This window comes from Orycteropus afer, unplaced genomic scaffold, assembly GCF_000298275.1.
Source record: "Orycteropus afer afer isolate SDZICR_OR568_19922 unplaced genomic scaffold, OryAfe1.0 scaffold00375, whole genome shotgun sequence".
Taxonomy (NCBI): domain Eukaryota; kingdom Metazoa; phylum Chordata; class Mammalia; order Tubulidentata; family Orycteropodidae; genus Orycteropus; species Orycteropus afer.
In genome coordinates, this window is record NW_006921962.1 from 2,131,384 (window position 1) to 2,144,161 (window position 12,778).

The window sequence follows — 12,778 nt, forward strand, 5'->3', positions numbered from 1 at the left end:
TATTCATATATGTTAGAAGTTTTAGCATCACTTCCATTCCATAGTCTTTTGGCTACCGCATATAGAACATTCACATAGATGTTTGATAAACAAAATAAAAACTACTGTTAAATGTTACTAATACATAAAGGAGCAAATTTGTATAACAAGTTCAAGCTGAATTCAACAATATAGTAAATGCGTAAGCTTTATATTAATCTACTAGAATACTACTTCCTCAACTTGACAATGTATTAAAAGTAAATAAGCTTGCCACATCCCAATAGTAACCCACTTACTAGATAGTAGTTGCCCTCAAAATGCAAAGATTGTATATTATTTGAAAACATATAAGTATAATCCATAAGTGTAACAGAGGAAAAAAATGTTACTTTATTACCTTGATAAATGACAAAAAGTTGTTTGCAAAAAACAACTTCATAAAGACAAATCATTTTAAAATAAAATATATTAAGCAGGTTTCTGAGTATACTGGCTACAAGCCAAATATGGCTCACAAAGTACTGGATATAAAATGATTACACATTGACCCTTATGAGGTATTAATTAAAGAAATATTCATGACAAAGAGAGAAGTTACCCAAGTCTAGTAAATAGGCACTCTGCATTTTGAAGATATACTGAGAAGAGCAAATATCCATAAAAATTGTTTTTATAAAAATTTTACCATCAGTGGGACAACAAAAGCAATGGAAATGAGAATCATAAGAGAGTTATAGACCTTTGAAATAAGGATGTTGCTAATAAAAATAACCACAATCTATTTCAGTACTTTAGACCACACAGATATTAATTAAGTGGCAGAGTCAGGATTCAAAGCCAGGTCTTTCTGACTCAAAACCAAACCAAACATTATTATACCTTCCTCTTATCCCTTTAATAAAAATGACTATGGCAAGAGTCCTCAAAAAGCATCAGTGGCTTTAAAAGAACCAAAAATTCTGACCATTCCTTTATCTATACTAGCTAATGCTTCCAAAAGCATCTAAAATAAAAATATACTGAAAATTAATTTTAAAATCTGTATATACTTCATTATCATATGTAAATATTTATGCATGTATATGTGTGTGTGTATATATATAGAGAGAGAGATAGAGAAAGAGAGAGAGAGAGAGAGAGAGAGAGAGTTCTGGTGGTGCTGTGCCTAAAACATTTGACTGTTAACCAGAAAGTTAGTGGTTCAAACCCACCAGCCACTCTGGGGAAGGAAGATGGGAAATTTACATTCATAAAGATTTACCACTTTGGAAACCTAATGGGGGTTGTTATAAGTTGGAATTGACTAGATGTCAGAAGGTTTGGTTTTGAACCACTAACCTTCTGATTAGCAGTCAAATGTTGTAGGCAGTATACTACCAGTTAGATAGACAAATAGACAGACAGATAGATTGGAGGATCTTAGAAAATATTCTTGAAACAGAAGGAAAAAGATGTTTTCCCTATTTTGATCTTTCTTTCTTTTTTTATTTTTAATTGTGCTTTAGGTGTAAGTTTAGAGACCAGAATTTGTTTTACATTCAACATTTCATATACATTTAGTTTCACTCCCCAGTTACCATCCCCAACCCTAACCCAGTCTCCTCCCCTCCCTCCCCAGTAAACACCCCCCATGCCCCTCATAGTTATGCACTCCTGTAGGTCCTGCATTTCTTCCATGTGAATGTTGCCCCTCTAGTGCCCTGTGGTTGATTGCTCCAAGGGATACATCTCCACAGAGTATGTGGGTGTGTCATCCTGGGTTGAGTGGTCTGCATGTACATCTTGCTTACTATTGGGCTGAGAACCAGCCCTGGGAATGAGTTTTATTCCAGGCCCAAAATGTATCCCAGGGCCATAGTATTGGGGGTCTCACCAGACTCCATCCGACCAGTAATTCTGGTCATTACTGTGCTTTTGGATTTTGCTCCATGTTTTTCCTCCCACTCTATCCAGGATCTCCAGTTTTGATCCCTTCCTGAGTGGTTGGCATTGGTAGCAGGCACCATCTAGTTCTTCTGGTCACGAGGTTCATCTTGTCCTAGGGCCGATTGCTTCCAAATGCGCTTGGCTTTTTGCATTCTTCTTCGCTTCTGATGATAGGAGACCATTAGCTGCATCTTAGATGGGTGTTTGAAAGCTTTTAAGACCCCAGTCACTACTTGCCAACGTAGGTTGAGGAACAAGATTTTTATGTATTTTGCTGTTGTTTCTTTATGTGATTTTACCCTAGTCAGCCAGAGGTCTCCATTACTGCTCTTACAGTAGAAATGCAGAGAGAAGAAGTCAACATGAAATTTTTAACTCTTAAAATGCTTTGGGAGCTTTGGTAGTGTAGTATATAAGTCATTTGACTGCAAACCAAAAGGCTGGAGTTCAAACCCACCAGCCACTCCTTGGAAGGAAGGTTGGGCAATCTACTTCCATAGTGATACCGCCTCGAAAACCCAAGGAGTGGTCACTATGAGTCAGATCTGCCTTGACGGCAGTGAGTTAAAATACATTCACCATTTATTCAAAAATATTAACTACATTTCAACTATGTACCAGAAAAGTTTTCTGTTCCAGGTAGGGCAATGAACATCTTGAAACAGATAGCATGTGTATGTGTGTGTGTGTGTGTGTGTGTGTGTGTGTGTGTGAAATAATGACAAGTTTTGTTGAGAGAGAAAAGTGTGTTATATATTCCTTTTAGGAGCTCTGGTAGCATAGTGCCTAAGGCACTTGACTGCTAACCAGAAGGCTGGCGGTTCAAACCCACCAGCCACTCCTCAGAAGGAAGGTTGGGCAATCTACTTCTGTAGTGATACTGCCTCAGAAACCCAAGGAGGGGTCGCTATGAGTCGGGGCTGACTCGACAGCACATAACAACAACAACATATTCCTTTTACACATGAAGAGTCAATCTTGGGTGATTTCAGATAATAGAGCTTCATAGTGTAGAAGGCAAGGAGTTCATGAAATAAAGGAAGTTTCCAGCAGTAAGCAAAAGACTTCGCACTATTAAGAAAGAATGAGAAAAGCAAAAGGCAAAGCAATGAGACTAGAATGTCCTAGGATCTCAGGGTGAGGATGGATTGGTGGAAATAACCATATAGACATGGTAGAAAAATCCCTGTGCAAAAGGTCTTGTTCCCTCTTAGTAGTCTTAGAAAATCTTTAAGTATGAGACCATGTTCAGCAAAGGCCTCCAGATGCCTCTAAAGGGCTCATCAGAGTTGAGAGAAGGTTGCAGAAGTCATCTTCCCAAATCTTATAAACTACAGATTAGTACAGAGAAAACACCCAAGAGCATCTAATACCTAGAGTTTGAGATAACCATACTAAGAGAATGAGGGAATTAGAAAACACCTTGGAGAAGGATCAAGGATGTAACAGAAAATTAAGACCCTGAGGCTAGAAGCTATGACAGCAGATTATTGCTGGAATAATTCTGCAAGAAGCCACATATCCTAGATGTAAGATAACCTCATCTTACTCACACGGGGTTTTGCCTACAGTGAGAAGCTTTATTCTATTCCTACAAGTAGAACAGGGTAGTGATATACTTTGAAAGAGGAGAGAAACACCACTGGGGAGTTGAACTTTGCACTAATTGAATATTTACTGAAAAAAGATTGAACTAAACCCAGAAAGACTGAGAAAAGAATGTATTACCTTGAATCAGTGTTCTCACAATCCTCATCATTGTTGCAAATGGAGATTCCAGAGCAACAGAGAACCAAGTACTGAAAAGTTCATGTTTTATACCACATGAATTGCTGAATATAAAATTCCAGACTTGATATATTCTTCAAATAACAGGTAGGATAATGTGTATAAGTGCCATTACTTATTCTCAATAAATGCTACTCTCTTTTCAAAATTCATAATTAAATGATTAGAATTATAACTGAATTCCTAGAGTAGGTGACTTCTATTGACTATAATAGATTATGCTCAGAATGAAAAAGCAATCAGGTGAATAGCATCATTTATAGAATGCTATCTGTTATGGGTTGATTGTACCTCTCAAAAGATATATCTTCCAGGAACCTCAGAATGACCTTATTTAGAATAAAGGTCTTTGCAGATGTAAACGTAAGGATCTTGAGATGGGATCATCCTGGATTAGAGTGATCTTTAACTCCAATGACAAGTGCTTGTACAGGAGAGAGAAGGGACATTCAGACACAGGGAAGGTAACGCTAAAACAGAGATAGAGCTTAGAGTGATGAGCCTATGTTTTGTTTACTATGTGCCACTCTAACAGAAATATACCACAGATGGGATGGCTTTAATAAACAGGAGTTTATTCCCTTACAGTTTTTGGAAGCTACAAGTCCAAGTTCAAAGCGTCAGGCTCTAGGGCTAGGTGAAAGCCCCTCAACCTTGGGCTTCAGCTCTGCCTCTTTCTCCTGGCCCACTGAAGCTGGAGGCTTTTCTTCACTCAGGAAGCTGCTGGTGGCTGAGACTGACAAACCCACACTCAACAAGTAAAAAGGCACAGTCCCAATATTACCAAGCAAAAGGGAAGGCCACTAATTCAAGTCCAGAAAAAGTCCCAAGATAGGCAGAGCATGGCAGGCTGTTAAACAACGACATGGCTACATGCAGGATTCAAGCATGCCAAAGCTGCAGACCATTCCCAAAGCTTCTCCTTGTACATGGGAAGCAGACCACATCCCTAAAGCAGCTCTTCAGCTGTTCACAGCAGATTCCAACATGGAGTTGGTTGCCAGTCTCATCATGGGGAATAACTACCACCAGTTGCCCAGCCACTCAAAACCTGGCCCAACCAAGGTGACACATAACCTTAACTACCACAGTCTACAAGCCAAGGAACACCAAAGATTAATTATAACCACCAGATGCTAAGATAGAAATATAAAAAAGATTCTCCCTGAGAATCTCTAAAAATCTCTGCTGCTAGCAACACCTTGACTTTAGATTCTGGTATGAGAAAATGAATTTCTGTCCATTAAAAAAAAAAAACTACTTTGTGGTAATTTATTACTGCAGTCCTAGGAAACTAACTTTCTTTAGGTGGGCTATACAGAGTACTAAAAATACCATGAGACTCTAGGAAGACAAGCATGATGACTATAAAAGGGTAGGATTATTCTCCCAACGTGAGGGTAGAAATCCTAGCAATATGGTCTTCCCTTTAGTCTTTAAAATTATAAGTTGTTTTTCCCCACAGAGCCTTTGCAGTTGATGTTCCCTTCATGCAGGGAGTTTCACCCTATAGATCTTCACATGACAAGAAGCTCCTTCTTGTCACTCAGATCTCAGCTAAATGCCACATCTTCAAACAGGGCTTCACTGAGCATATCATCAAAAGCCCTCTTCTTTCTGCTGGCTTTCTCTCATTTTTTGCCCATATATATATACACACACACACACATACACACACACACACACACACACACACACACACATATATATATGAGATCCAGTATTCCCTCAGAATATAACCATCTTGATAGCAGGAGTTCTGTTTTCCTTGTTCTTAGGGATATAGGTACTCTATCAGTATCATGGAAGGAAGGAATAAAGGGAGGGGGAAGGAGGGATAGCTATATGGATGAATGAATGCAGGGGTAATGATTACCTTCTTCCCACTACTGCCTTCTCATTAGTATCATATATGTCACTCCTAAGTTTGTATACCCTAGTTTTGAGAATCAGGCAATGAAGAACACAAGGACCTGTAGTCCTAAATAACACTGTTGTTGTTGTTGTTATTTGTCGTTGAGTCAGACTCAACTCAAAGCGACCCCTCCTTGGGTTTCTGAGGTGGTATCACTACAGAAGTTGATTGATTAAAGGAGAATTAGGGGAAAATATAAAAATCATGGTTTATGAAAAGAGTAGAGTTCTTTAAAACATTACAGCTTTTCACTCAATGTCAGTCCTTCAAAGTCAGGAGTAAAAAGGTAAGGAATAACCTACGTTTTGTAATGTAAGTTAAAATATTTAAAATCTACTAGAAAATCTATTCTATAACTGGTGAATCCTTTTAAGACGACTACCATTAGATCAAAGTGAGGATTTTTAGCTATTGAGTTTTCATGAAGCGGTCTATAGCCATGTTGTGAATTGACATGATATGCACTATAGAATCATAAATAACATAAACAAATGAACATAAATGTTTTCAGGTAAAAGTGACCAGAAAAAAAGTATATACACCACTTAAATTTCAATGGAACGTTGACTTTAAATAAGAAGACTTCTAAGAAATGTCTCTTAATCCTTTGTTTTAGTTAACATTACTCTGCTGAAAGAAACTCTTTTAAAAAGGCAGTGACACAGGTTGTATTTGTGTAAAACTTTAGAAGAGTTTAAAAATAAATGCTCTTGTTCATATAATCTGATAAGACTCAATGACTTTTAAGAGCAGAAATGTAGTATTGTTGTTAGGTGCCATCTAGTCGTTTCCGATTCATAGCGACCCCATGCACAGCAAAACGAAACACTGCCCGATCCCGTGCCAGCCCCATGATCCCTGTTATACTTACACACAATATACTTTTATTTTTGTTTTAATTACAAAAATTATATTATTTTATTGTTCTTTGACCTCTATAAACTTGTTTCTTAATAAGAGCATATTCACTATCATATTATTAATCAGTTTCCTAATGTAGCATCACAAACTGAAATAAAATAAAATAAAATGAACCTACATTCCTATTATGTTACAGATTAATATTTGTTCTCAGAACTATTTCCAAAAAAAAAATCTTACCAGACATAAACTGTGTAATAGAGGATAATTCCATTTGGCTCCAGAGGTGGTTGCCATGACAACTTCACCGTGACACCAGACAACTGTTTTACAGAGAAGTCTTGGGGGGGAGAATCAGGAGCTGAAAAGTTAGAGTATAGAAGAATACATTTTCTTAAACATATATAACAAAAGGTTAAAATAAAAATTCACAAAGTGTTCTTATTAACTTTCTGGTAAATGAATCAGGCACAGTGCCTTTCTTTGTGAGCATGAGACTGGCTGTTTACTCTCAAAATGAGATGATAAAGAAAGATTTTGCATGGTGGTGTTAGAACATCTGTTCCTGTGATTCAATGGAAAAGAATATTTCATGAGAAAATAGAGTGAAGGGGTATGTCACAGTGATTCACCTACTGCTCAAATATATCTTGGTAACGTGTCGTCCTATAATAAAAGCAAAAGCTTTATTGGGGTGAATGAATAGAATATAGAATAAAAGTGTTTCCTAGACAGTAAAACGTGGTGGGGGAAAAAAAAAATCATATATCTAAGAAGTGGAAAAGTGATAAGCCTAACACTGGGAAGGCAGTTGAAATGACCAACTTCACAAATGAAAACTATATTCCTCAATTCCAATTATGTCCTTTGTGAAATAACATCAAAATCTATTCATTGACTCTTCAGAATTGAATGGATTAAAAAGGAATCATTATGCTGCACATAAATAGAAAATGGACAGATTAGGATGTACTTCTAATTCTGCTATCATAGTGTAAAGATTCAAATACTTTAGTTAGTATGTACTGATTCAAGAGTGAAAAATTACTGTGAAGTAGTGATACTGCCTCGGAAACCCAAGGAGGGGTCGCTATGAGTCAGGGCTGACTCGACGGCACATAACAACAACACCAACAGTTAGCCAAGTTTACAATTCTAATTAAATATTTAGAATGATATTTCCTTAGCGGCTGTATAATAACACTATAAATTCTTAGAATATAAAAATATGTTTTTTTATATATAAAAGAGCATATCTAACTAAAACTTCAGTTAATGATCACAGTTATGCATGGAGAGGGAACTTATCAGGTAGCTAATAGAAATTCCAAGAATTTCCATTAATTATATTAAATGTTAATAGATTATTATTTGTTCCAGTGAGTATTTCCAACAATTCAGAGAAAATGTCAACCAAAATTTTCCAGTGTTATTTTTGTTCAATAATCTAAGACACAGTTTCATGTGCACCTGTGTTGTGAGTTTCTTTCATTATTCAGTAACAAAGTTTGAAAGAAAAAAATATTGGAAAAAAAAAAAGGTTTCTGAGATGAGTTGAAAGAAATAATGGTGACAGTTGTATTTAGTATTTTAATTTCATTAGTCTCACAGGTACTACAATAAAAAATGTTATCAAATATTTATTATCAAAGGAATCCATGTATCTCTTTGAGATGTCCGTTTCCTAAGATATGAATTACCTCTGAGGACTCTCATTTGTCAAGAGAAAAGCCAATGAATATTTTCGCAAAACCAAATGTGCTTATTAGTGAACAAAAAATAAAGGATTTTAATCAATAGCATTGATTTAGGACATTGTACACTGTAACTCAAAATCAGAAGAAACATCTGCAAACATTCATCAATAATCAGAACAAAGAATGCACAAAGTATGAAATTAGGAAAATTGAGAAAGTTAAAAAAAAAAAATGAAATGGAATACATAAAGATTGATATCCTAGGCATCAGAGAGCTAAAATTGAACTGGTATTGGTCATTTTGAATCGGACAATCTTATGGTCTACTATGGTGATAATGACAAATTAAAGAGGAATAATGTCATATTCATCATCAAAAAGAATATTTCAAGATCTAGCCTGAAGTACAATGCTATCCCTAATAGGATAATATCCATGCACTTACAATGAAGACCAGTTTATTAGTTAATTTGACTATTATTCAAATTTATTCAACCACAAATGCCAAAGATGAAGAAATTGAAGATTTCAAGATGCATTGATAAGTACTGATGTTAGAATGTGAAACTTGGAAAGAAAGAAAGATCAGTTGTTTAAAAATTTGACCTTGGTGACAGAAACTACACTGAAGACCACATGATAGAATTTTGCAAGGTAATGACTTATTCATCAGAATTACCTTCTTTCAACAACATAAACTATGACTATACATGTAGACCTCATTGGATGAAATACATAAGAATCAAAGCCACTACATCTATGGAAAGAGATGATGGAGAAGTTCAATATCATATGTCAGAAAAAGGCAGGGACCAACTGAGGAACAGACTATAAATTGCACTTGTGCAAGCTCAAGTTGAGCCTAAAGAAAATGAAAAGAACCCCATGAAAGCCAAAGTATGACCTTAAGTACATCCCATCTGAAAATAGACATCATCTAAAGAATAGATTTAGTGTAATAAACACTAATGACTGAAGACCAGATATGTAGTGGGATGACATCAAGGACACTATAAATGAAGAAAGCAAAAAACTCATTAAAAAGACAGGAAAAAAAAAAAAAACTTCCAAAATGGATGTCAGAAGAGATACTGAAACTTGTCCTTGAACTTAGACTACCTAAAGTGAGTAGAAGAAATTATAAAAGAGCTGAACAGAAGATTTCAAAGGAAATAAAGTAGATATTAGAAAATAAAGTTGATATTCTAATGAAATGTGCAAAGACCTGAAGTTAGAAAACAAAAAGAAAAGAACACACTCAGTATTTCTCAAAGAAAGAAGGAAGAAAAAACTCAAGCTTCAAGTTGCAAGAATTCTCTGAGCAAATATTGAATAACTCAGGAAGTATCAAAAGAAGATAGAAGGAATACGCAGTCACTATATCACTCCTCAGAAGGAAGGTTGGGCAATCTACTTCTGTAGTGATACCGCCTCGGAAACCCAAGGAGGGGTCGCTATGAGTCAGGTCAGACTCGATGGCACATAATAGCAACAACAATACCAAGAATTGATCAATGTTCAAATATTTCAGGAGGTAGCATTGTGATCAAGAATTGATAGTACTGAAGCCAGAAGTCCAAACTGTACTGAAGGCATTGGTGAAAGACAAATCTCCAAGAATTGATGAATACTAATTAAGATATTTTAACAAACAGAGTCAACACTAGAAGCACTCACCCATCTATAACAAGAAATCTGGAAGACAGCTACTTGGCCTACTGACTGAAAGAGATGCATATTTGTGCTCAATCCAAAGAAAGGTAATCCAACAGAATGGAGAAATTAACAAACAATATCATAATATCACATGCAAATAAAATTTTGCTGAAGATAATTCAATAATGGTCAAGCACCATGTATAGGGTTGGAAGACAATGTTTCTACAAGTGTATTTGTGTGTTCTGTAAGAATTCCCAGGTGTATAGTAGATCTGACAAGGGACAAGTTTATAGTCACTGCTTGATCATAGCCAGCTACCCAGGGGGAGCAAGAAGTTGACCAAAGATTCATGGAAACAATTAGTCCTAGTGACTGGTACACCATGCATTTTGCACAGCCTTATACGACTATAGACCAGAAGAACTAGATGGTGCCCAGCTACCAATGTCAACCACTTGAAGGGGGATCTATGTAGGAGATCCTGGATAGAGAGGGAGAACAATGTGGAACAAAACTCAAAATTGTTTGGAAAAAAAAAAGGGGGGGGACCAGGTTTTCATGGAAGCAGCAGTCTAGAAATCATACAGCACATTGCATTGGGCAAATCTGCTGCAAAAGACCTCGCTAACTGTTAAAAAGGCAAAGATATCACTTTCAGAACTAAGGTGTGCCTAAGTCAAACCACAACATTTCGAATTGCCTCATATGCATGGGAAAGCTGAATAATGACTAGGGAAGAATGAAGAATTGATGCATTTGAATTATGGGGCTGGCAAAGAATACTAAATATACTATGACTGCCATAGAATGAGCAAATCTGTCTTGGAACAAGTACAGCCAAAATGCTCTTTAGAAGCGAGGATGGTGAGACTTACTTTCACATACTTTGGACATGTTATCAGGAGGGACCAGTCCTTGGAGAAAGACTTGGTAAAGTCAAGGGTCAATGAAAAAGAGGAAGATGCTTATGAGATATGTGGCTGCAACAATAGGCTCAAACAGAGCAATGCTCTTGTGGACAGTGCAGGACCAGTGTTTTGCTCTGTTGTATAAGGTCGCTGTGAGTCTTAATTAACTTGACAGCATCTAGCAACAACAGCAACATTACATTACATTATTTACATAAAACAAAAAATGTAAATACTAATGCCAAACATATCCCTCAAACACTTTCTTAACAATATAGAGGCCTATAACTTGGGGAAGTACTAGTGCAAAGTGGTCTCAGTGGTAAAGTTTATTTTAGTCTTGTCCAAAAAAGTTATGTTTAAGCATTTAATATAAAGGTTATTAACATTCAGAAATAGCATCTTGGCCAATTATGTAGTGAGATCTGGAAAATAGTCAGAACTCATTAGCAAGTTAATCTTAATATCATAAAAAATGTTGAAAGTTGACATAAAGAGAATCTACTACAGAACTTATGTTAATGTCTATTCTACTGAATGTAAAAGTCGAAAAGCATAATCATAATAAACATTCAACTTGTTCAAATTCAATTTTTAACCTTATAAATTTCCATGTGAAAATATTACTGATTTTTTTTTAAGAGTAACCATAGCTTCAGATGCAAGAAAAGCATTTTATACTTGATTTTATTGAATGTAAATCTAATTTACACTGATATTCTTAAGGTTTTCACTGGCCAATTTTTTTCAGAAGCAGACCACCAGTTTCTCATTCTTTGTCTTACTCTGGAAGCTCCACTGATATCTGTCCCAAGGGTGCCCCTAACAGTATTTGAAATACCGCTGGCAGAGCTCCCAGCATCACAGCAACATGCAAGCCACCACAGTGCAACAAATGGACAGACGAGTGCTGGTCACTGAAAAGCAAGTACAGGAAGAGCAGCAGAACATCATCTGATACAGTGTCAGTGGATGAGCCCCTCAGGTTGGAAGGTACTCAGAAGTGGCTGCAACAATGGGCTCAAACATAGCAATGATTTTGAAGATGGCACAGGAACAAACAGTGTTTTGTTCTGTTGTACATAGGGTCAGAATCAACTCAACAGCACCGGACAACCATAACAAATCTGACTTTGTTAGCTTCTGTGTACACCATGACAATGAAACTTCTGTATAATGCTGACATGCACCTAACTGATAACCCAGTGTTAGAGGAGTGCGTACATTAGGTATACATTCTATATACATGTTTCTTGGAATGTGATAGAATAAAAGTGTATCTGTATCCACTACTATATTTACCATCTTCTTCAGTCAGTATACTTATGGGTGTACTCCGAACTCCTTCACCTTGGAGGGTACTAGCAGATACTTCAATCATATATTGGGTATATTTCTTTAGTCCTAAATAGAAATTAAATAGATAAGTTGAGACTCACAAAATATCCTTTAATCATATGCAAGAGACAAACTATGAAATGGCTCTCAATAATCTTCATCAGTAAAAACTAAACATAAATGTAGTTCTTCAGCAATAGTAGTACAAAGACAAAATGATATACAATAATGTACAAAAAGGTCTGACCTAGAGTCACTCCTAGCTTATTTAACCAAAAAGCCAGAGTTGTCATGACCTTTATAAAAATAATCACACTGAACATTTATAACATAAAAACAAGGTACTACTTCCTAGCCCTGTGAGTTACTTTTATGGATTAAAAGAATGTTTCAATATAAATGTAAATATCCAACATTAGTGTTTTTTCTTTTTATACTATTTTGTTTTGTTTTTTACCTCTAATTCTCTGGGTCAAAGAGGTTGTATTTATAGTTCTTTCCTCATTTTCATTATTTCTCTTGAGATAAATTGTATATTTTTGTATGATTCCATTAGGACTACTTGGAGGAAGAAATGATAGCTCAATCTCTCCAGAAGAAATATTTTTATAGGTTATATTTTCTGGTGCACTGTCAGGGACTGAAAGAAATAAAAATATAAATGTATAAAACAACTCCATCTTAAAATTCTGTTCTATTGGAAT

At 35.9% G+C, this 12,778-nt stretch overlaps 1 protein-coding gene across 1 annotated transcript in view; it reads right to left on the bottom strand.

Annotated features, from left to right (window-relative positions):
- Positions 1 to 12,778, bottom strand: part of PTPRQ (protein tyrosine phosphatase receptor type Q) — a 332,616-nt gene that overhangs the window by 232,764 nt on the left and 87,074 nt on the right. The window contains exons 12-14 of the mRNA XM_007953173.1: positions 12,532 to 12,714; positions 12,039 to 12,140; positions 6,713 to 6,833 (exon numbers count right to left, since the gene is read on the bottom strand). Of these exons, the coding sequence (XP_007951364.1) occupies positions 6,713 to 6,833; positions 12,039 to 12,140; positions 12,532 to 12,714 (406 nt within the window). The remainder of the gene's footprint in view (positions 1 to 6,712; positions 6,834 to 12,038; positions 12,141 to 12,531; positions 12,715 to 12,778) is intronic.